A 24,230-nucleotide genomic window follows, 5' to 3' on the forward strand; every position below is an offset into this window, starting at 1 on the left:
CAATTTTTAATTTTGGGTTTCCCCATAAAATCAATTTTGGTACAGGCAAAAAGATGTCTGTGCCCTATTTCTTAATGCTTGGCACTTTTCAGTTGTGATGGAAAGAACTCTTTTCAACTCTTTTAGTTTTGATTTTCATCTCTTCTTTCTCCATTCCATCACCAGGTTACACAATCTGGATGCATTTATGACTACCAGATAAAGCAAAGCAATAAACCCTGTAATAGGGCTTAAATAATGTGCTATTGGATTATGCCAGTTATCAAAACCAGCTGACCAGTCAGATTTAATGATTGTGGATGTACTCTTGTTTGAGGAACAGGCAGTCGTCCTCAAGCTATATGGTGGTTCTATTGCAGGAACCCTTGCATTGCATATTTCACAGATTTTAGGCATATGAAGCTCAAAAGCATCTTGCAGGTAGTGAAATAGTTACTGTATTTTTTGGCGTATAAGAGGCACCTTTTTCCCCTCTAAAAGAGTGTGGAAATGTTGGTGTGTCTTATACATTGAATACAGCTATTTTTGGCCTCCCGAAGCCCTGCCCCCGCATCCCATTTTTCTAAAAAACAGGCTTGTTTTTGCCTTTCCCCACCCCTCAGGAGCACTCTGCAAGTTTCAGCAGGGCTGGGGGAAGGGAAAATGCCCCCCTTTGGGTGAAAAATAGGGGCATTTTTGTCTTCCCCAAGCCCTGTTGAAGCCTGCAGAGTGCTCCTGGGGGCCGGGCAGGACAAAAACTTTTTTTCTGACTTACCTCTTTGAAATCTTGGTGCATCCTATAAGACTTGGTGCGTCTTATAGTCCGAAAAATATGATAATCACTAAATTATAGGTGTTAACGCTATACTTTTTTTTAAATTGCCGACCATTTAATTAAAGGATATTAAATTTCCTTTAATAAGGAAAAAAAGTTTGGAGGAGAGGGAGAGATCTGTTGTATTTGTTTCAGATAAAATACATTCATCTGATTAGCAGATCTGAAAGACAAACCAGTGTCTCCTGTCTTGCAATACTACAAAAAAAGTTCTCAAGATGATCTTTGCTTGTTGAGGTTGGTCTGGCTGGATCCAAGGCGTAAGAACACAAATCTGAGAGCAGATTTCCAACAATGGAATTGCATAGAATGACTTTGAATGCTGATGGGATATGTCTTTGAGGCTAAATCCTCACATATGCAGTCATCTATTTGGCAAAATGTTGTGGGGAAATATGCACTCTGCCTTGTACAAACAATCATGGAAGATTTCATCCTGATAATAACACGTCTCTAACAGCAGTGGAAAAACAGGTATTGGATGCTTGAAGATTAATGGAACTGCAAAATATCTCCATGGGATCCTAGACCTACTCTTCTGTAGAAGTCTTACGTTGGTTGTTAGAACAGTTGGCCAAGAAATCCATCATCGGTATCTCCACATGCCGAAAAAAGGAATATGTGCACTAAGGAAAGCTATTCTACTGATGGCTTATCTAGATGGAGTAGGCATAGAGACTATGCCTTGAACTGCCACTTCTGTGACTAGTGGATTGAAATACAGGACACACACATTTCACTTTTTGATCTTGAGCCAAAGTAGCCAAAGTAGCTTGGTGACATTCCAACTGTTCAGATATAAAACCCATCACTAAATTATCTCTTGCTATATCATGCACCCCATAAAAATGTCTTGGGAACTGGAAGAAGCTGGATCTAAATCCCAGTGGCTTCTTATCTTATACTGTAGCTTCAACAATGTCTGGACTATAAATCCAATAAGTACCATGATAAAGTTCAATATGCTTTGAAAACTGTAGAGAGTTCCATCTAGATTTTGGCCTTACTCTACAACTTCGGTGGCGAGCATCCCAGGCAATTACTAGAAGTTCTCATGGGAAGCACTGCTTATTAATAGGATTAGGTTGAGAAATAGCATGCCATACAATATCACCCATAATAATTGATATCTGTATTCATTAATAATTTATCCATGTTCTTTATGCAGTAGAAAAGCATTTCCACAATGTTTCCCCTTTTGTAATGCTTATACTTATACTTCTTCGCCTATTATTTAAACTAATCTCCCTTTTAATAACTCATTAAATTTGTAATTAAAAATAAATACAAAAACGTTAGATATTTTTTTAAAAAATGTGTGTGTGTATAAACATTAATGAAAATGTGAATTGACATGAAAGAAGTACACCAGATTAAATAAGTACTTTAATCTGAAAGATAATGCTGCTTTTTCTTTTATGAATTTAAAAACTTTGAAAAACCGCAATATATAGTGCAGATCAGTTTTGAAATTCAGTTATTCCTTTGTTTTGTTTGTACTGTAAGTTTAAAACCTTCTTTTTCACACATGTACATAAAAAGCAGAAAGATAAATTCCCCTTTTCCAATTCCTCAAGTTAATTATCCAAATTTGCTCCAGGCTTGAATTTCTGAAATGTTTTTGTGTTTGAATCGTGTTTTATATTGAGTGCTTGTTCTTGCAAAACATCTGGCAGAGAATGGATTATGATTTATGACTAGTGTTGCTAGAAAAGTTGTCTGGGAAATAGGAGATGAATTCGGCTATTCTTCTGCAAGGCAGTCCTGGGGAAACACAACTTTGCCCTTTACATCTTTATAATTCTAGCCTTCATTTTCAATGATGAAAACTGGGAAAGTTGGTCATCTCAGTTTGCATTCAGTATTTCCAAAACTGGATTATTCTCCCCCGCAAGCTATTTTCTGTGACTTTGCATTTGGTTTCACATTTGTAGAGTTTTCCATGTAACTTTGAATGGAAGTCGTTTATATTCAAGAATGTCAATCGTACGTGCCAGTGAAAAGTTTAGTCTCTGGACACATCAGACAACACTCCTTGCTTGCTTGTTTGCTTGAGGAAAAAATTCTGTTTCACCATTCAGTTCAAATAATCTGAAAGCCAGGAATTATATGAAAGAAGGTTTTTTTAAATGATTTACTTCCAAATAGATATAAAAACTGCGAAAGATACTAATTTAAAGCACCAATCTTCAAAAAAATTGATAAAACTTTGATAATCAAATTCAACAAATAACTCAGATAAACTGGAACAGCTGGAACACCCAATAGTTATCTTTACATGAAATGAATTGCGATTAAAACTTACTTCTTTAACTTTTATCAATATGATGGTTCGAATCCCTAGCACTGCGTAACGGAGTGAGCTCCAGTTACTTGTCCCAGCTTCTGCCAACCTAGCAGTTCGAAAGCATGTAAAAATGCAAGTAGAAAAATAGGAACCACCTTTGGTGGGAAGGTAACAGCGTTCCGTGGGCTTTCGGTGTTTAGTCATGCCGCCCACATGACCACGGAGATGTCTTCGGACAGCATTGGCTCTTCGGCTTTGAAACGGAGATGAGCACTGCCTCCTAGAGTCAGGAAAAACTAGCACATATGTGCAAGGGGACACATTTACCTTTACCAACATGACAAATCCAGAGCAACAGCTAAGCACTATTGCTTGGGCATGCCTCTATGAGGTTTTTTTTTCATTTTCTTTAAAAACAAATTTAAAACTTCAGTTATTTTATTAGTTGAAGCCTCAGACATGGTTAGTTAGTTATCTTTGAGAAAGATATTGACAACCAATTGCACCATGAATCAATGAAATGTATACAAACAGCATCCATTGTGTACATCAATGCTATAGCATCCTACTGCATTGTGAAGAAAGAAGTTGCCAGTTCATCCATTGGTTTAAATGTAAATTCTTCCACCAAGGCATTGTGTAACATTTCACAGATCTATCGGGAGAAACTGTGATAAGTTTTCCTTGTTTTCAGCAGATTCTAGCTCAAATAACATCAGATGCTTTCAAGTCAAGACTTTCCTCTAAATTGAGTACTATTCATGAGAGGCTATTTCTTTGGCAAATGCTTTGACAAAAAGCTCCAATGGAATCAAATTTGCATCTTGCATATTTTGAGCTAGAGCACCAAGACTGTGGTTTGCTGTATCACTCAAGATGCTTACATGATCCCATGGTTTTATTGTGTGCTGTGCTTTGAGGATAGCCAATCCTATTTTTGCCCATGGTAGTGAACCCATCTTACAGCTAACCCTTGGGTCATGACAGGCTAATTGTCAAACATTCAAAATTATGAGACTCCCAAAAATCTACATACCGTATGTCCCTGTTTCAAAGATACGATGGCTGCAGCAGGCCTGCAGTTGTTCACCCTTACGGCCCACAACAGGGTTGCTGTGGCACTCCCCCACTTCTCTCCCACATTCTCATCCCACCAGAATCCTGCAACACTTGGGCCTGTTCCCCACATACCCATCATACCCCATACTTACCTCCTGAAACTCTCCAGACCTCAGGTGGTGGAAGGAGGCAGGCCATGGGATCCTGGGCTGTCCAGTAACGATCCAAATTCAGCCGACATTTGTGGGTGGGACAAAATGGCGGATGCCAGTGAAATTGCTTCGTTGTCCTGCCTTAAGAGAGGTCTGTACAGTGCTGCAGAATCTTCTACAGAAAGCTTTTGCAGTGCTATGCATACCATAATAAAGCAGCAAAATCAAGCAGTTTGTCCCCGGGCCGTGTGACAGGGACCCAAATGCCGCAGTATATTTTCCCTGTCCACCAACAGGCGGGGACAAAATGGGGGGGGGGGGCACCGGACAAGCTGCTTCATTCTGCTGCCTCAGAGAGGTCTCCACATTGCTTCAGAAGCTTCTGTGCAGAGCTTGGTAAGGCAGCAAAATGAAGCAGTTTGCTCTCTGGCTGTGTGGCAGCGACCCGAATCCTGCCACTATTTTGTGGGAGGGACAAAATGACAGTCGCTTTCGGACCATGCCATGTGGCTATGCAAAGAAAGAAGCCATTCCAGTGCTCTGGAAGGCCTCAGAGCCTTCTGAGGTGAGGTGGGCACTAGGCCTAAGGCCTGGGAAGACCCAGTAGATGTAGGGGAAATCCTCTTGGGACCCAAGATGTGGGAAGTGGAGCACAGGGCATCTCGGGAATGGTAGAAGCCTTGGGAGGGCCAGGCACTCAGGCCTGGGTTTATACTAGGCCTCCGACGGCCTCACCTTCCATTTAACGACCTGCATGTCTGTTTTATATTTCATGGGGGATAGCAGGGATGTGGAGGCTCATTAGGTGATATGTTTCTCCTATCGACTGCCACAACATGCAGCTGTAATGGTCAGGCTCCATTGTGGTCGTATCTCGAAGACAACCTGTACTAAATTTTTCAGTGTGCCAAACATTAACAAACATGTTAGGAAACACTGGTCTCTCCGCTAAATACCCATACTTCTATGCAAAATAGTAGAAATTAGAAAATAACTCCAATTCATTGTATACATTTGAAGGTTATTTTGTATGCTTTTTCTCTTTCTAAAAATCTCCTCCATGGGGCCCTAGTTAAGGAACTCGTACAGTTGTCAATTTAACTCAAAAGTACTTTAAAATGCAGGAAAACAGCACCTTATTTTCTTTAGTGGAAAGTTGGAAAAATTCTGCCCTCTTCACTCTTTCATTGCTTTAGGAATATATGTCCTCTACCATTAATCTGAAACAATTTGTTCTGCTAAAAATGTATTATCATTGGCATAGTCATTTGTTCAATTTCCTAGAAATACTTCCTATACTTCCATGTTTTACTGCTAGTTTACAAGACAAAAATCCCACCATGCATAATGATGCATGGATGACATCCTGTTGCAATTTGGCTGCAAATATTTTATTAAAATATCTAGCTGTTGAGTCTAGAATTGAGGAATTCTATCACAATAGTTACATTCCTTTTCCTTCTGCTAAAACAATTGCATTAAGTGCTTACCCTTTGGCTGGACTGTACAGGTAGTCCTCGACTTACAACAGTTTGTTTAATGACTGCTCAAAGTTACGACGGCACTAGAGTGACTTCAAATCATTTTTCACACAAGTGTTGCAGCATCTGTGGTCATGTGTTCAAAATTCAGACGTTTGGCAACTGGCTCATATTTAGGTTGGTTGCTGTGTCCTGGGGTCCTGTGGCCCCCTTTTGTGACCTTCTGACAAAGTCAGTGGGGAAACCAGAGTCAATGACCATGTTATCATAACAAATAGTGGTTCACTTAACAACTGGCAAGAAAGGTGGTAAAAGAGGACAAAATTCACTTAACTGTCTTGCTCAGCAATGGAACTTTTGAGCTGAATTGTGGTTGTACATCGAGGGCTATTTTACGCTCAGCCTACAGTAGTACACCCAGATTATTCTTTCTCAGAATGTAGAATAGTTGCCTCAAAAGATAGAAGTTAAAAAAGAATTTGGGTGATTTCTCTCTTTCTAGGTGGTGCCAAAGCATGTGATGGAAGCATTGGTCAGGAAGTACACCATCAGCCACCTCTCATTTTTAACTTGCAGCGTGATATTCAAGAGCAAGAGCCGATGGACATTCACAGTGCCGAGTATCGTTCTGTCTTGCCATTGATAAATAAGGTCCTCATGGATATTCTTCAGGATATTGCATCAGATAATGCCTCTATAGCAGATTATTCTCACCATGCAGATGTGATCCCCTGTTGCAACCCCCAACACTTGGCCTGCAGATGTGAATCGACTTATTCTAACTTATCTTTGGAAAAATGTTAAACAACTTCCGAGTTTGCAACCATCTGTGTCCTCCCAGGAGAGCTAGAAGTCACGTGGACAAAACGGCTACAAAAATTACAACATTCTAGGTTTGGATTTTATATAATAATCATATCTTTCTACAGAATTTAGCTTGACTCATAACGGAAATATGGGACTAAAATGTTTGAACGCTATTTGATACCCCTTGATTAAGTCTAGCTCAGCTAGAATCCAACATCATAATGTTATGTCTCCTTGTCCTCTTTATGCATCACAGAAAAGAAGGAGTGGGGATGTCAGAGCATAAGACAATAGTACAAATTATAACAGGCAGTTAAGATTGGTAATTTTTAACAGAAGCCATGTGCATTTCCTAAAATCAGATTATAATCCAAGTACCTCAGAAAAAGTTTGGCATTCCAGGCAGCAAATGTCATCCAAAGTTAGACAATGTTAAATTTGAACAGTTAAGAGTGCTGTGATTCTTTTGTAATAATACAATATGGTTAATTTTTTATCAACCATTTGCCAATATTACACATAACAGTTTCTTTCTACAGTCATTCAGGCTCATAATATATTTGTACTTTTTAAAAAAAAATAGCTCTCATTGTTGAGCTCTCAACTTGATTTGTCTGATTTTCCCTGAAAAGAATAATTGAGGTTGGGGAATAAGTTAAAAAAAAGGTTACCATGAATTTACATGTGCACAGTTTATCCATACAACTTAATCTGGACTGATATCAAAGTTTTTCTTACCCCTTTGGTGCACTTTGCTTCCCTGAAAGAGAAGTGTATGATGGGCGTTATGTATGCATTTATTTCCCAGGTTACATAAGAAGGAGGAACATGAGTGGAGGCACAGCTCCTGTTAATCCCATGATGATTTTATTGACAAATATTTCGACATTCCTCCAACTCTGAAAGTTGGGGATTTCCTTTTATTCAAGTAGATAATTGCAAAAATATTCTGCATGGGTAAATTAATTGTGTGTATACTGTACAAAGACATAAATCAGTAGGTTCTTTTATAAGTACATTTATACATGACATAAATAAGAAAAGAGCTAGCTGGAGTATAAAAATTGGAGCTTCAATCAGATGCATTTATATTGTGGTTCTTGAGAACAATGTGCATATACAGTACATTGATACCAACCATAGAGCATTTTAAGAAAATACACAAAAGAGGGGCAGAATACGTCAACTAGGAAAAGAGAAACATACTGTGTGAAAAGCACTGGAGCGCCTCTGGTGTGCCCCACATTTGTGGGTTCTTCTACATTCCCCCTTGTTTTTCCAAACTACCTCCCATCCGCTGCTGTGTGTTGTGTTGTTTGCCTCTCCTCATGATCGCTTCACTTTGTTCGTCCGGCTTCCACGGCATAAGATTATCTACCAAAATCAAAACAGAACGGCCTTACTTTCCCTGGTCATGTGCCGTTGAGCATGGGGTGCTGCAGACAGGCTTGAGAGGCATGCAGAGGGAAGCAGCGGGGAAATGAAAGCCATGGCACCATTTCACTTTTGGCAAAGCTGATGGGTTTCTGGGCCTCCCTTAGGGTTTTGTCCTCAAATGACAGGGAAAAAAAATCTGTCTCAGAAATAAATGTGTGTTGGGATCTAGATTCAAAATATATTCCTAGGTTAAATAATGATTCCTGCATGTGTTTCAGTGCAAACTTAGGACATGCTGGATCAACTTGAAGAATCCGTTATTTAAACATAGAAGAAAGAAGTACGGCAACAGCTCAGCACACTGGCTAAAAGTAACATTTGTAGTGTGGGTTTGTCACTCCAAAGCCATCATGAGAAGTTGTCAATTAGAGTACAAAACAACCGGAGTTCTTGTTAAGACATAGCAAGCCTTCCCAGCTCTTTGAAAAGTGTCTGATGCTTCTGTTTCTTAAAATCTTAGTCATACTGTTCGGGCTTTACTTCACCAGCTTTTGATCCTGGTAGCAGTAACCCGTAGTTTACATTCTGACATTGCAAAGTCACAACTCAACCAGCAAGAGAATATGGTACTGTTGCTGCTACCCATCTTACGCAATATAGTGTAATGCTGAACATGCCCTGTAAACTATTTCACAAGCAAAAACTAGATGGCTGTCCTAAAGCATTCGTGTTTAAAGGCAGATCAAGGCTTCTTTGACAGTTTCCATAATTGTTCCCATTTTCCATAGAGAGAAGACAACTTTTATCATATCCAGAACAATTCCAAGTAGATAATGATACATACCATCATCTCTGTAATGACATGTTTATTGTATTGGTTCACAATAAAAGACAAATAAGGCACATCAGAAAATGTGGTATATTAGTGGATTATGGATCTTTGGTAATAGTATACACTGTTTTTATTATTATTTATAATAATAATCTGGCTGACTGTGTGCCAAATCTTAATACTATGTATTCCATTTAGCATCTTATGTCTAGTATGGTAAAATTAATTCAACTCCCTTTGGCCTCGTGCACATCTATGTAGTTTTCTTGGTAATAATATATTTCCAAATATAGACAATACTCCTTCCTCCTCCTATTTCCCCCCACATCAACAACCACTCTGTGAGTTGAGTTTGGTTAACAGAGAGTAACTAACGAACAAGTTGTACTGAAAGCGGGTAGAGACTGCCACCCTTCACCCTAGAATGTATAAGGGCCCATTTTAAGGAATATTGGATTTGAAAGGTTTTTGTCTCTGATTTCAGGATGTAAGCTATTAATGGGAGAGAAACCAATGGAAATAATTTATCCATCGCTTCTGTCTGCTGATAGAAACCTAGCAGGACTTAGAAACCTTGTAAGTTTTGATGTTGAAGTGTTAGAAAATGAAAGGTAGGATTAACTTGGATAAGAAACACAGAGATGTCTTACAGGCTGTTTATTGAAGTCCCATGTTTCTGTTTATTAAATTTAGATGCTTTCCAACTCGCATCAACTCTGGGAGGTTTACAAAATGTTTTATATAAAAAAAAGTTCAAACAGACAAAAAACAACATAAAACAAAAAAGAGCAAAGATGGCAAACCCAGATAGGGACGAAGAAAAAAGAAAAGAAAAGGGGATTCCAATCACATTTGCCTCCTTTGCTGCTTTCTTTTCATTTCTTCCCCTTCATTTTCATAGCTTTCTTATTCTATGAATAAAATACTTCATTACCACAATTTTATACTGTATTAAGGGTGGTTCATAAGTAGCACGGCAAAAAAACAAAGGATAAGAGCATGTCTACCAATCAAGTTACTATGATTTGAGAGGCATGACAAATGCTGAAGAGCTGTAATCCACCCTCTTTTATTATGGCAGCCAAAGGTAAAATAAAACACATGCTTAAAAACAAATGGAATAGCTCCTTAATGACCTGAACAATATTGCTGAGCACAATTAAAGCAACTGCTAATTAAAGCTACTGTATCTGGGCTGCAGAAATCTAGATTACAACTAGATGGGTGTTTTTTTTTAAAAGGTAAAAGTTTCATAATTTTATAATAGTAAAAAATTGCAACACTAGCACCAAGTACAACAAAGAAAGCAATTATACAATAAAGTACAAAAATCTAAATACTATATGTTAATTAAAATTGGATAAATGTGAGTGAATGGCCACTGCATGGCAGCAAAGAGCTATTGTGAATTTCTGTATCAGCTTGCTGTCATGTAAATAGCCTCCTAAAATTTTACAGCCCAGATAGGATAGCTCTGGAAGCTCAGTAAATGTATATGCCCATGTATTAATGTAAGAAATAAAAACTGGAAAAATACAAATCAGTTTTAAATATAATACTTTTTCTCCTGAATACTGGTCATGGCCATGATTACCTTTAGAAAAAAGAAAAAAGAAACAGAATTCCAAACTGGCTTAGCTAATAAGAAGTAGAAGGGACATATTTAGCTCTGGCTTCCCTGTAGAATCAGCAATCAATACCCAAATTGAATGCCTTTGGTCTCCAGTTTTAAGTATAATTTTCCACTTGCTGTAGCTTTAATGGAAAATACATACAAGTCCATGCACAGGCCTAGTGAGCAAAGAAACATGTGTCTGGCCATGCCATTACAAATAGTCCTTGACTTACAAGCATTTGTCTAGTGATAACAGCACTGAAAAATTGAATGGCAGTTTTTCACACTTTATGACCATTGCAGCATCCTCATAGTCATCTGGTCAAAATTCAACGCTTGGGAACTCATATTTATGACGGTTGCAAGTGTCCCGGGGTCATCTGATCACTTTCTGACAAGCAAAGTGAATGCAGAAGCCGGATTCACTTAACAACATGTTACTAACTTAACAACTGCAGTGCTTCATTTAAAAACTATGACAAGAAAGTTCATAAAATGGGGCAAAAAAATTCACTTAACAATTGTCTCGCTTAGTAATGGAACTTTTGGGCTCAGTTGTGCTCCTACGTCAAAGACTATCCTTTGTGCATCTGAAGAGGAAATCTTTGGGTCCAACTGATGTCCTAGAGAGAACCACTCTTTTCAGAAGTTATAGACTGTTGGGATGGCCAAGGCAGGGGCAGAAAGGAGAATAAATAACAGCAGAAGCAAGATAGGTATCTAAGCAAGCTGTAGTATGGAGGTACCCACGACTTCCTTGCTACTTCCAATTAAAATCACTTGAGAAGGAAGGGATCACTTGGAGGACTTTGTGCAGCACTAGTTCTAGGAAGGCTGCTCCCTCATGATCCCATTCTACATTTGGGATTTTTTCATCTCATGTAAAGAACAAGCTGGAGCAGCCCCTACTCTCAAGAAACTTACACATCTTAGAAAGGTTTTTTTAAATTCTTAGGAACAAGAAAGCCTTGACTGAAAGGCCTGGAAATATTTTTTTTAAAAAAACATCCACAAGAAGGAAAAATGCTAGCCAATATAAATAGCCTATTCAAAAAATGTCTCCATGAAAAAAGTTTCAAGTCCTCCCTTTTAAAGGTCAAGTGAGTACAACTCTTCTTCCTTTCCCCCATTATATTTTGGATAATGCACCTGCCTCTACAGAGACAGAGAAGCTTCAAAGATATAGCCTCAATGCTCAATGAACTCAGGCATCTGCTGGGATGGCTGCTCCATCTCTTTTTGCCTTGTGCTCCTGACATTTTACTTACTTATTTATATTTCATCTTTCTTAACCTCTCATCTCCCTCAGAAACAGGCAGCCTCTGTCTCTAGTAGCCCAGGCATGGCAGTAAATCCCTCCGACCACTGCAACGCCACACAAATGACGCTGGGGAGCCCGTTCCCCTGATCTCGCTACAAACATCCTCCTCCCACTATGGAGAAAGGGCAGGACAAGGGAGGTACAAAGCTTCAGGCAACCTACATTCACCAACCAAAGTACCGCGGGGTGTAGAAAATAAGGCAAGAGGAATCATATGGGAAATACAAGCCTTCTTTTCACATTTTTGAGGCAGCAGCCCTTTGTAACTTTCTCTTCTTTTCTGGGCTTGTTCTGAACCACTTGGAAAGCAACAAGTGTGTGAAGAGTTGCTCTGGCATCCAAAGCGTATGCTCAGATCTGAACTACAACTTGAAGACATCATTATCTTGGGAGGATAATTTTGTAAGGATGCCAGAGGCGGCCTAGAAGTACATGACACTGCTACATGGTTGAACTTCGAAAGGCATGGAACCCAGCCCTCCCTTCACCTGGCAGCCCACAGCCTGGCATAATTCGGATTCCCTATGATAAATATACTTGGAAAACAGGTTTGTAGAAGGCCTCACTCCAAGAGCCTATGGTGGGAGTCACACATCCCCTCCCCAAGTTATTTTAGAAGTGGAAAAGAGATGGCTACCAAGCAGGAGAAGAAGGGACAGATCGCTCGGAAGAAAAGACTTAAGCTTTTCTTCTCGGCACGAATTTCACAATGCTGTTTTAAGTACTCCTAATGCTCACGGGTGGAAATTCATTTTCATCATCCAGACACACTGGCCCAGTAGCAAATTCATGCTCGGGTATTATCTCTCCTCGAAGGGCTCCCCCATCCTCCGAGTAACCTAAAATGTAAGAAGACAACAGAGCTTAAAAGCTTTTAAACTAAATCTTATAGAATGATTTTTAGACAGGCACCTCTCGTTCCACATAAAGTTTTGGATGACTAGAGAGCATCAAGTGGTGGTCTGTACCTGTAATTCAACTATCACAGCGGAAACATCACAATTAGGACTTCATTGTAAAAACCCTGTCCATTCACACATTCTTGTGAACGTAATACATGGACATTCCCAGAGGTGTCAAGGGATTTGCTATGTCTGTGAATCAACCCTCCAACATTTTGTGAACACAAGCTTCAGAAAATTGCAATCATACCAACATCTGTACAGGTATAGGAAAATGCCAAAGATGACAAGTAAGGCATTGAACATATTTTCATAAAAAATATTTTTAAAAAATGAGAGAGAGAAACCCACAAATGTGTAGCAGCGAACAATTCTGACATGACTAAAATGAGCAACCCGCAGCTTGCTGTAAATCTGGTACTGACCTGGCATCATAGAAGGGGAAGGCACTGAAGTCTGCCTAGCTACGGTAGCAGCATAGGTTTGAGTTACTGGAGACAGAAGATCATTTTCTTTGTTCTCTTCCGGCTTTACCAAGTCAAGCAAGCTAAAAGAATGTGGGCCAGGGAGAGGAGGAGGTTTGAAATAAAGGCTAGTCATTACCCAGTAACTTCCCTTTTAAATTATCCTACTTTTCTTCTCTACATTTTCTTTGAATTCTTGAAATAACTAAGCTGTTACCTGTGCTTCTTGATTAAAACACATTCTCCGCCATCTTGGGGATCCAGGTTGTAAATGTAAAGATGTCCACCAGATGTTGTAACTAACAGCCGAGGCAACTTTTGGATCCTAATAAAAAATGTACAGGAACATAGCTGAAATGACCTCTAAAAATAGGCTGCACCACCAATTTGCCCACACTAGATTTCCTGGAAAATGGATTTGTAAGGTAAAGATGCTTATGGGAGAGATTTGGCAGCCAACTTTCGCCTATTCCTCTGATTTTAGAGTCAAACAATTGCTCCAGTATTTTTAATTTATAGTAAGAAATATACATGGGGTAAAAAACTAGAGTCATATATGCAGATATAGAAACATATGATTTTGAACCTATTTTAAGGCTACATTAGGCACATCAACCAGGAAGTTTTCTCCTAAATAAAGCCACCATAGTATTATGTGATGCAGAGCAAAACTCACTTATTTTACTAACCAATCTACTACATGCAGTTATATTATTCGCCACAAAATCCAAAGCTTACTTTTAAAACAATGTACCATAAGGTAATTTCTTCTCCCTTTGAGATATGGGCCAATATTTAATTTTTAAAAAAAAAATTATCTTGCAGCACTGGGTCATGAAACAATAGCTACAAATGGTATAACCTATATTACTATGCTCTCAAAGTGGAGGGCAACGCATAATGTTTAGCGTAACAAAATTAGTTTTGCGTTGTATATATTATTATTGCAAATGTTATGAAGGATGTATTATCAGTGCAGAGAAAGTTTTGCATTTTGTGATGTTTGAAGCCCCTGTCTGCATAAGCCAGAACCGGATAAACCATGATTTGCACACTGCCTGTGTGCCCCAGGAAGTTGCCACTATCCCTCATATATTCCCCAACAAATTAGCAATAAGCTGGGTAGGGAGGAATAAAAAGAATAAAATCTATGGGGAAATGCCCCTCCTTTTGATAATTTGCAGAAGAGTAACCTCAATCAACCTAATGGAGAATCAAATCATAATCAGAAAAAAATTAATATGAGTCACCTTGTAGCAGAATAGGTGGTGAGTGAATGAATGAATGATACTAGAATAAGATTTTCCCAGGGCAGAGGATATCCAATAAATAGAGTAGCACTGGTACTTAAAAGTTGGCTGGATTAAAACTGTTTGGACATTTAGCTGGTTTTAAATGCCTAAAATCAAAATATGTACCACTGGTTCTTAGAATGCCAGAACCATGAACCAATGCAAATATGTTGATTATGTTACATCAACTCAGTGTCCACTCTTAGCAACCATAATATTCAGAGGCTATCTTCCTAAACTCAAAGATTCACAGTAATAGTGACTGTGGGCATGAGATAAGGAAACATCTGTTACTAGGGAGAAAGGCATGAAAAAATGGGGGACTGTTTTAGCCTTACTCTCATCACTCTTTGATTCTCCCCACACTGTGCCATTTATGAAACATCACGGGAATCAGGGCGCCTGTCCTAAATAAAATAGTTTGTCCAACACAAATGTTAAGGCAATCCTGTTTAGTTGCTGTAGCCCAGCTTACGTACGTCGAGAGCACACAGATGTTCCTTTGTCCAGAGAAGTTCAGGCGCACAGTAGCAAAGGCCCGGTCTTGGCTCATCATGCCTGATACTTGAGAAGGGAGGTAGTTGGTGGCTGCCATGAACATCTTGCCCATGTAGCCACTCCAGGAGGGAGGTTCTTCCGGCCGACTAAGACAAACAAAATGCCCGATTATGACATTCTACTCCAGGAACATCCATACGATATAACAACAAAAAGGGTCTTCATTTCCTAATACCCAAATCTTCAACCTGGCTTAATAGCAGGCCAGAAGGAGCTAGCAATGACCTTTTGGCCCACTTGTGGTAAGGCAGCCCAAAAAGGATGTTGTTGTGGCATTCACCTCTGGATATTGTAAGACCAAGATGATGACAAGCTCAGAGCTTGTCATGGTAATCCATTTTTGAGGTAAACTAGACACACATCTTAATCCTGGAATTTTTGCTGATAACAAGATGTAGCTGACACACCTGCCGAAGTGGAACTATGCACTCCTGGTCATGGGGAGTTCTAAGTTTATAATGGATGGCTGCCATACAATCCAATGTTATCATAAAGATACTTTTTTCCCGCAATTCTGGCTTGCCTCTCTTTTGACTGCTCCCTGCTTGATGTTCAGAAGAGGAATGCAGCTGTAGGGTTCTTATATACATTTGAAGTAGGATGCAATATATTCAAACATTCTCATTTGGTAAACATGGGGTCAAAAGCAATCACTTTCATTAAGAGCTCCAAGCCTTAAACTAGTTGCATAAAAGACTGGAAACGGCAGCAGCAAAGAACACTTTCTAGGACTGTATTAGTAACATAACTGCAACACAGCCACTATTCCAATAAAGAAGATTAAACAGGTCTAGGATAAATACTATGGCCAGGAAACCAAGCCATTGCCAGATAGCAGGTTCTTGGTCAACGTTTCTGAGTCCAGCTTGAACTGCAGTCCACCATTTTGCTATTCCTGAATCCCTGATGAATCCTACAACTGCTTTTACAAACCCAAGGAAATCCATTTCTGAATCACAACGGTATCTCACTGTGTGGCTTCACAAGTGCCAGAACTACAGATGCCAATACTGCCTTTGGCAATCAGCCCTTGGAAATGAGTCAGCTTGAACATATAACCACCCAAAACCTCAAATCTTGGAATCAATTGGCAATAACTTGGATCTGAACGAGCCACGTTTTCCATTCTACCCACATGTTTTCAGGTATGGTGAAACTTGCTGCCAAATCAAAGCTTGAGTGATCCATGAAGAACAGTAATGGCTAACCTTTTTCTAAAGGCATGCCAAAATTGTACGCCCACTCACGTATCTTACCCACCTGTATATGTGCATGCGGGGAGGGGGGGAGTTTCACCCTCCCCAGGTTCCGAAGGCTTTCCTAAAGCCTGGGGAGGGCAAAAACAGCCTTCCCCCCCCCCGAGACCCTCTGGAAGGCAGAAACGGATCGTTTCCGAACTTCCAGTTGGCCCGTTGGGGCCATTTTTCATCCTCCCCAGGCTTCAGGAAAGCATGTGGAGCCTGGGGAGGGCGAAAAACAGGCTCAATGACCCAACCTTCTGGGCCCAACCGTTTTTCACCCTTCGTAGACTCCAGAGGCTTTTCTGAAGCCTGGGAAGGGCAAAAATGACCTCCCCCAGCCCTCTGGAAGCCCAAAAAGCAGCTTGCCAGCACGTGCTGGAGCTGAGGGCTGCCATGCCGACAAATATGGCTCCATATGCCACCTGTGGAACGCGTGCCATAGGTTCGCCATCACGGATGTAGAAAAACAATTGTAGCCGATTAAGCAAGATTACTGAAGTAATTCTCCCAATAAGCAAACCTTTGTTGTCTGTGAGCAGATCGAAACCTGTTGAGGAGTATCTTTCTCAGCTTCCATCTGCCAACTACAAGACTCTGTCAAGAGAGACTTTTCTTGATACAGTTCAATGCTTAGTGGCACATGCAGCTTCATTTTGCTACCCACCTGTCAGTGAGATGCTCCAACTTAAAAATATGCACCGTCTCTGTGTTACTTGATGCACACAAGAACTGGGAATCCATACTGAACACAAGGGAGCTGATGTTCACGTACCTAAAACGAAGGGAAGAAAGAACCCAGGCAACTTAACTGGAATAGGGAAATGCAACAACTGGTCCAACAACTGATTTTGAGAGTTTTTGTACGATGGAAGTATGTTTTTTGAAAGTCCCATGAGAACATCTCGAAAGAATTGATTAGCAATGGTGTAACATTAAGAATATTTGGCTAGGAGCGCAGCAACCAAATTCTAATCCATTCTTAGCTGTGGTTGTTTCTTGGATGAGATTGGACCAATGACTCTCAACTAAACCTATGTCACAGGATTTATGTTGCAGAGAAAATGGGAGGAACGTGCACTATGTAAATTACCCAGACCTCTTGGATGAAGTGGGATTACTACAATGCACCCTACATCTGGCTGCCCTTGAAAACAATTTTGAGGCTACAGCTGATCCAAAATACAGTCCAAATTTTGATCATGTGACCACAGGGATGCTGCAACAGTTGTTAACTGTGAAAACCAGTCATAAGTCACTTTTTTCGGTGCTTCTTACAATTTTGAATGGTCACATATGAATGGTTGCAAGCCAAGGGCTACTTGTATATATTTTTAAATATTCTAAGATGCCCACTTGAAAGAACAGATTAGGGATAGATCATCACAGAGAAATCTATGTAGTAACTAGGAGACAAAAATGACTTGATGGCACATATCAATCAATGAAGTTGCCCGGAATATTTGTTGGATTAGGCAGCCTCAGAATCCACTTGTCATTTCAAGTGAAATGCTGACATAAGAGCAGCAGACTAACCTCTTCATTCCTCTCCTGAATTCGTAGAGCTTTTGTCCTTCGGGGATGGAAAAAACACGAAAGACAGTTCCCTGAAAGGAAAGACATGAGATACAAAAGTTAGAGGCAATCAGGTGGGAAGCAATAGCAGCATTTTGCTTTTGGAGAGGAGGCGCTACCTTCCTTTCGACTTTGGGTGGATAAGGGTTTTTTAGCAAGGGGCACAGAAAAGTTGTGTCATCAGAGAGTCTAGTAGAGATTCTGCCAGATTAGCCAGTTTAAGATCATGGAGATTTTTTTATAGCTGTGAAATAGATAGGTGTTGAGGCCCACCGGTGACAGACTCGGACGATGAGGATGCTGGGGAGGAACTTGGGCCAGTCCTGGAGTCTGGAGCTCTGAGGGATGCTCTGCATCGGAAGCAGAGATAGAGCCAGGGCCATCCGAATTTCCCAGCTGCCTTTGGAATCAGAAATAAGTGGGGAAGAAGAACAGTTGGGGCCTGTTCCAGATGTGCGTATGTGCAGAGCAGTCAGGAGAGGAGAACAACTGAGGAACAGGAGCAGACTCGGGAAGAAAGGCACACGTGGACACTGAATGGCCCCTCCCTGGGGAATAAATAGAAGCAAAATGGGAGTGGTGGTTGTAGGAGACAACAGTTCAGATTTCTTTCGGAAGATTTGCTTATCGTGGTTCGTGCCTCAGAGACTGCTTGCCAGGAATTAATTTACAGCTTTGTGATTGGAAGATCCCGGCCTGGCAATTATCCAAGGAACTGTTAAGGTCTGTTACTGCAATTAACCCTTGGAAGGATTATTGCCTGGACTTTTCTATGTGTAAATGCCATGAATTCACAGTAGATAAATAAAGAGCGGATTTTTGGGACAAGGAGTCTGTTTCTTGGTTCTGCTAAGGCTGGGTCAGAACAGTGGGTTAAAGCTAACAGATGCTCAATGCAACTATTTTGTTGCTTTTTAACACAAAATGCACCCATTTCAACAATGCGAAACTGGAGAGCCACAGAACTAAAGTACATGCAAACCACAAGGTTGCCTGCTTACTATTCAGCAAGGTAGAATAAATTAACAGTCCTCAGTGCCAGAAAAGGAGAGGGTCTTATTCCACACAATTGTGTTTTCCCTGCCCCTTTGCTCCTTTTTGCTAGCCATCCTCCCACCTCCCCACCTGTCCCATTTTTCTAATTTGTAAGTTTCTTGGTACAATCTCATTATTATTATTTTTACATTCTCCTAGGAACAATGATAGATAGGTATCAGAGCAAAGTCCATCCTAGGTAAATACAAAACGAATGGACGATTTTACTTTCAGCTAATGCCACAGAACATTATCAGAAAGCTGTTGCCTCTAGAGTTTACATCCGAGGAAATACCATTTAGGATTAAGCAATATGTTTGCCTAGGTTGGGTAGCTACTAATTGTGTCATTACATGGTGTCTTAGAACAAGGACTCCTGGTCTCTATGGGATTTGTTCCTGAGCAAGTATGATCTGAATGACAGAGGTTCGACCTATTTCTAGATGTATGACCTATAGCAATTTTCTGTAAATAGAGTTATACAGTATGTTTAACTCTATCTACTCTGATAGCAGTCTTCAAATAACTGAAAGGTCAACATCCCTCTTATTCATGAATGCTGGAATGAAGTTAGACGAAGGCAGCTTTCAGTCAAAGATTAGACTAGTCTTACTCTTAAGAATAGTTCAACAGTGAAATTAATTACCCAGAAAGGTGATAAGACTCTTCATTGGAAGAGGTCAAGAGATCCATTCAATGTATCTCTTAACCTCTTTGTGGATGCTTTAAATCTGAATTCCCATACTGAGCAGAAAGTTGGAAAGTGTGGCCTTTATAAGGCCCGTCAAGCTAAACAATTCTAGACTTTTTTCCTGCTATTTCATCAAAAATTGGTTTGATGAAAACCTTTTCATCAGAAAGTTTTTCACTCCTCTTGGTTCTAAACAGCCTCCTGAATATGACCAAGCACTCCAAATAAATGGGACTGTTACACAGACGTGTGTTCAAGTCATCTTCATAAAGGCTATCAGATTTAATGAAGGTATGAAATTGAAAAATCCACATTCTTGTCCTATGCTGAAGGTAAGGCAAGACAGCATTCGCCTAAGAGAGAAACAACTCATATTTTTCGGACTATAAAACGCACCGGTGTATAAGATGCACCAAGATTTGAAGAGGTAAGTAAGGAAAAGAAGTGTTTGTCCTCTCCAGCCTCCAGGAGCACTCTGGAGGCTTCAGCAGGGCTGGGGGAAGGCAAAAACACATTTTTGCAAAAAACGGGTAGAAAATGGGCCATTTTTTTTCATAAATGGGGACATTTTTGCCTTCCCAGAGCCCTACTGAAATCTGCAGAGTGCTTCTGGGGGCTGGGGGAAGACAAAAACGCCTCTGTTTTTTGCGAAAAATGGCCCATTTTTCACAAAAATGGGATGTGGGGGCAGAGCCTCGGGAGGCCAAAAATGATTGTATTCAGGTGCACCAACATTTCCACGCTTTTTAGGGGGGGAAAGGTGCATCTTATACTACAAAAAATACGGTAAATGAAATAAAAAACTAAGGACAGAAAAAAACCAAATGATGGGGGGGGAAGAAAAAACTAAAAAAATTAAATACCCTAAATGAATAAATAAATCTTTGTCCTAGGCTGATGGGAAAACAAGACAAAGAGAAAAAACTAAATGAAATTTTATTTATGTAAATCATGAATATAGCTGCTCATCTTTACAGTGATCCCTTGGCAGTTCCCAATAGAGCTTTGACTAGAAGGGGATAAAAGATACCCAACAGAATCAAATGATAATCCAAAATATCTTCTTTAGTTCACTTCCTCTGAGAAAACCCAAGTCTATTTGTCAGTCTCCCGTCACACTGCTGACTTACCTTTTCAGAAGCACTTGCTAGTTTTGACCCTGTAGAGTTGAATGCCAAGGCCGCCAGGGGCCCTTCGTGGGCAGAAATAGAACAAACATCTCTCTGTTAAGCAGGGGGGGAAATAAAATATGGCTATAATAACTAAAATACATTTCATCCCACCAAGGTAAGAAAAAATACATTGAAATTAAAAAAAAAAAACAGTGCCTATCTAACATGATGGTATGATATGATATAGGTACATGCAAAATGTATGATGTGTGGGAACCATGTGTAAAACAGCCAGGTTTGGATGCCCAGGTCTAAAATGTGTGGGTGCTGGGCAGGGGCTTGGACTTTCATTTGGGTGGGGGGAAACCTGGAAGCTTTTATATTTGGATTTTTCCAGGTGTGCCAATATGACATCTCTAATAAAATGGATCTTTGAAGGACCCTTGAGCCTTGGAGTCTTCTTTCGTTCGGGGGTGTTACTTGGAACCCTGACAACATGCACATTCCATCAGTCTTGCACTGAAGATATGTAAGTGATCCAGGCATAATTTGGAACGCACACATTCTAAGGAGGAAGTCAGTGAAGAAACGATGGAGCTGACCAATAGCATGTAGCAGCAGTGATAAGGAAAGTAGTATTGGGTCAATGAGGGGAAGGCCAACATAGACTTGGACCTTAAAGTGATCTTGAATTAAAGTATGGTGGCAGCAATGAAGGGAAGGAGAAGGAAGGCACTGGGATAATCAATAGGTGGGGGCTGGTTCATAGTAACTAGAGGAGAGTAAGGTAAGTCAGTATTGCTCTACTCATCTTGCAAGATCTATTTGAAATCTGCTTTGCCAAAACGCTGGACTACCACATGATTCTAACTGCAGAAGAACGGGGGACAAATCAACCAAATCTAGCTGAATTTTCCCCCACGGTAGTGTTTGTTCCATGCACAGAACAAAACACATTTTCTCTTTCTTGCATCCCTCTACTTTGAATTAGTCATGTTCATGATAGGACTCCCACTAAGTTGGAAAAACAGATGTGATTATTCAACAGGGGATAGAAAGGAGGGTTGGGGAAACAGTTGGGGAAAGAATGGCAGCAAAGAATAAAAAAATAAAGGAAAACATCCCAAATGGACTCCAGAGCCTCAAAATAAAAAGAAATTTCTGCCCCGCCCTATGCGTATTCTACGTGCTACGAGTGTAATGCTCCTACCTAATTTAAATTCTACTCTCAAGCCACAGAGTCACCAAATACCTTTGCGATTCATGTTTGTACCTACCAAAAGATTTCCATCATACAACACAATCTCACCGACAACAGGACTGCCAGGGTATGCCACGTAGGAATTGGAATGGTTGATAGAAAGGGCACATAAACCTGCCAAGAGAAGAAATAACATGGTCAGGAAGTAATGAAGCTCAAGGATAACTAGAAGCAAGGAGTTCACAGACAATGGCACGGCTTCTGCTGGAGAAACCTAACCTGTGCTGGACCAGTTCTGGCAGCCACAAGCATTCTGGACAAAACCGTCAGGACTCTTGTGACATCTACAGGTAGCAGATGGTATAGCTCAGCAAATGTGACATTGTGACTGATTTTCCCCTTCACATAGCCACCCTTAAACTGGATGGCTTTTCCTTTATGCAGCCACTGGGTTTCAGAGACCATCGGGGAGATACCAATGGAATCCTCCTGGGAAATTGCTGGCAAAGCTAGTTTCATGGTCTAACGCACAACAGCCACAGCAAAAGAATGTGTACAGGCAAAGAATGAATTCACTTGGATCTGAGTGCTTTTGTTACTATACCGGAAAGAGATCAGCAGGCGCTCTAAGCAGAAAGAGTAGAAAGCCGAAGCAAAAAACAGAGATCGTTCAAAAACCACAGGACAGCAATTTTAAGATTTATTGCATAGTGATTATCACCTATGTAAAGAGATACCCACAGATCAAACACTATATCCAGCATTATTCCAATTTGTTTCCTTATTTGTATCACTTTATGAAAGCGAATCAAAATGTTGTGTATCATATTAGTGATAACAAAGGATCTTCATAGATTCAAAATTCTTGTATACTTTTCAAAACAGTCTTTGGATTTCTTGTCCAAACTGTTTAGAATTCTTCAGTATCTTGCTATATTTCTAAAGTTGTTCTAACGTTCTACGTCGTGCCAAAAGTGCTTTTTTCCAAAAGGCAGATGGACTTTCTTGGGTTTTTTTTCTTTGAAAATGTTTTCCTTCTCATCCAAGAAGCTTCTTCAGGTCACCATGACCTGGATAATCGAGGATCTCCATAGACAACTTTCCAAGTCACTTTTTACTTTGTTTAAAGCAAAAATCGCAAAGCTGTTTCAATAAAAAAGGTCAAATTAGGGGCCGCTAATTGTATCTCTTCTTTGCAAAGATCTTCTTGGATTCCCTGAAAAAATTATTAACCACTTGCAGATCCTACCTTTCCAATAGCACAGAACTGCCTGCTTCATTAAATGATTTCCTAGTGACATTCAAAACCCTTTGTTCACAATGATTTACATGCAAAAGACTCTATGTATTAAAAATGATCTGTTCTGAGTTTGAAATGCCTATTCTGGAAATGTCTCGGCTTAAAAAAACAGGCCTATTTTACAAAACATCTGTTTTAAACTCAGAATATCTGAAACAGCATTGGGCACTTCCGTTAAAACTACAAAACAAAATGGCATGATACATGATGCCTAATCCATCCCTTCTCCATTCTGCTCCCCCATATTGAGTTCAGTCTTGACTGTTGAGGGGCACCTATTTGGGGAGAAATCCAATGAATTGGGGGGGAGCAGTAAGCACTTTATGCATGCTCTTGTGCCCTCCTGATTATGGATTCTTAAAAGTTTGTTCATCAAGCTCACACTATTGTGCATCACTGATGCAATTCCAAATGCACTTGTCACAAAGATGTATTTGCCAATTTGGGCTGTCTACTGAGCCCCCCAACTCCGCTTCCCCCCCTCCCCAAATAGGTTGGCAAATGAAATATAAAATAGCATCTTCATTATTATTTTTGCTGAGGAAATGTTGTATGCCTGATGGCTTTTATTTATTTAATTAATTTATAAGCCGCGGAACTCAGAAGTCCATTTCCAGCAGTTTACACCATAAAGTATTAAAAAAACCATAAAAGACATAAAAAACACAAAACTACCAGAAAACAATAGATGCAGTGATGACTATCTGAAGGCCCTTTTTGTTCAGATGTGTTTATAAATGCTGGCAGGGCTTTGTTTTGTTGGGCCTGGGGATTTGTTGAACGGGAACGCACAATGCTGAAACTGTTTCATGTTTTGTTCGGCTGTTGCGTTAAGCTCAAAACAAAATCTGTTTTCCACTTTGTGCACCTTCACTCTTTTTCACACACAAAAACCTTACTGCATACAGTATCCTCGTCTTCTGTAACCCACTTTACCCGATCTTTCTGCACATTTCCATGCTAGCTACCGACTCTAGCAAATGAGGGATGAATCTGCAGCACACACAGATAATCCAGTTGAAGATTCAGAAAGTGTCAGAAAGCAGAGGCAAGCCTATCCTGCAGAGATAAGGCCTCTCCAACTTGCTACATGTGTTGGACCCACAACTCCAAGAAT

General features: G+C 40.1%; 2 protein-coding genes across 3 annotated transcripts in view; one reads left to right on the plus strand and one right to left on the minus strand.

Annotated features, from left to right (window-relative positions):
• The window catches only part of ARSG (arylsulfatase G), a 127,678-nt gene extending 120,654 nt beyond the window's left edge, over positions 1 to 7,024 (plus strand). Inside the window, exon 12 of the mRNA XM_081953772.1 lies at positions 6,296 to 7,024. Within this exon, the coding sequence (XP_081809898.1) occupies positions 6,296 to 6,597 (302 nt within the window). The 3' untranslated portion in view covers positions 6,598 to 7,024. The remainder of the gene's footprint in view (positions 1 to 6,295) is intronic.
• Positions 7,025 to 7,175: 151 nt separating this feature from the next.
• The window catches only part of WIPI1 (WD repeat domain, phosphoinositide interacting 1), a 48,123-nt gene continuing 31,068 nt past the window's right edge, over positions 7,176 to 24,230 (minus strand). For both annotated transcript variants that reach the window (XM_081953803.1, XM_081953802.1), the window contains exons 5-13: positions 21,890 to 21,987; positions 20,631 to 20,723; positions 17,736 to 17,806; positions 16,867 to 16,974; positions 14,883 to 15,047; positions 13,329 to 13,436; positions 13,073 to 13,194; positions 12,484 to 12,584; positions 7,176 to 7,974 (exon numbers count right to left, since the gene is read on the minus strand). In XM_081953803.1, the coding sequence (XP_081809929.1) occupies positions 7,927 to 7,974; positions 12,484 to 12,584; positions 13,073 to 13,194; positions 13,329 to 13,436; positions 14,883 to 15,047; positions 16,867 to 16,974; positions 17,736 to 17,806; positions 20,631 to 20,723; positions 21,890 to 21,987 (914 nt within the window). In that variant the 3' untranslated portion in view covers positions 7,176 to 7,926. The remainder of the gene's footprint in view (positions 7,975 to 12,483; positions 12,585 to 13,072; positions 13,195 to 13,328; positions 13,437 to 14,882; positions 15,048 to 16,866; positions 16,975 to 17,735; positions 17,807 to 20,630; positions 20,724 to 21,889; positions 21,988 to 24,230) is intronic.

Source organism: Natrix helvetica (genome assembly GCF_964273705.1).
Source record: "Natrix helvetica genome assembly, chromosome: 1".
Lineage (NCBI taxonomy): Eukaryota > Metazoa > Chordata > Lepidosauria > Squamata > Natricidae > Natrix > Natrix helvetica.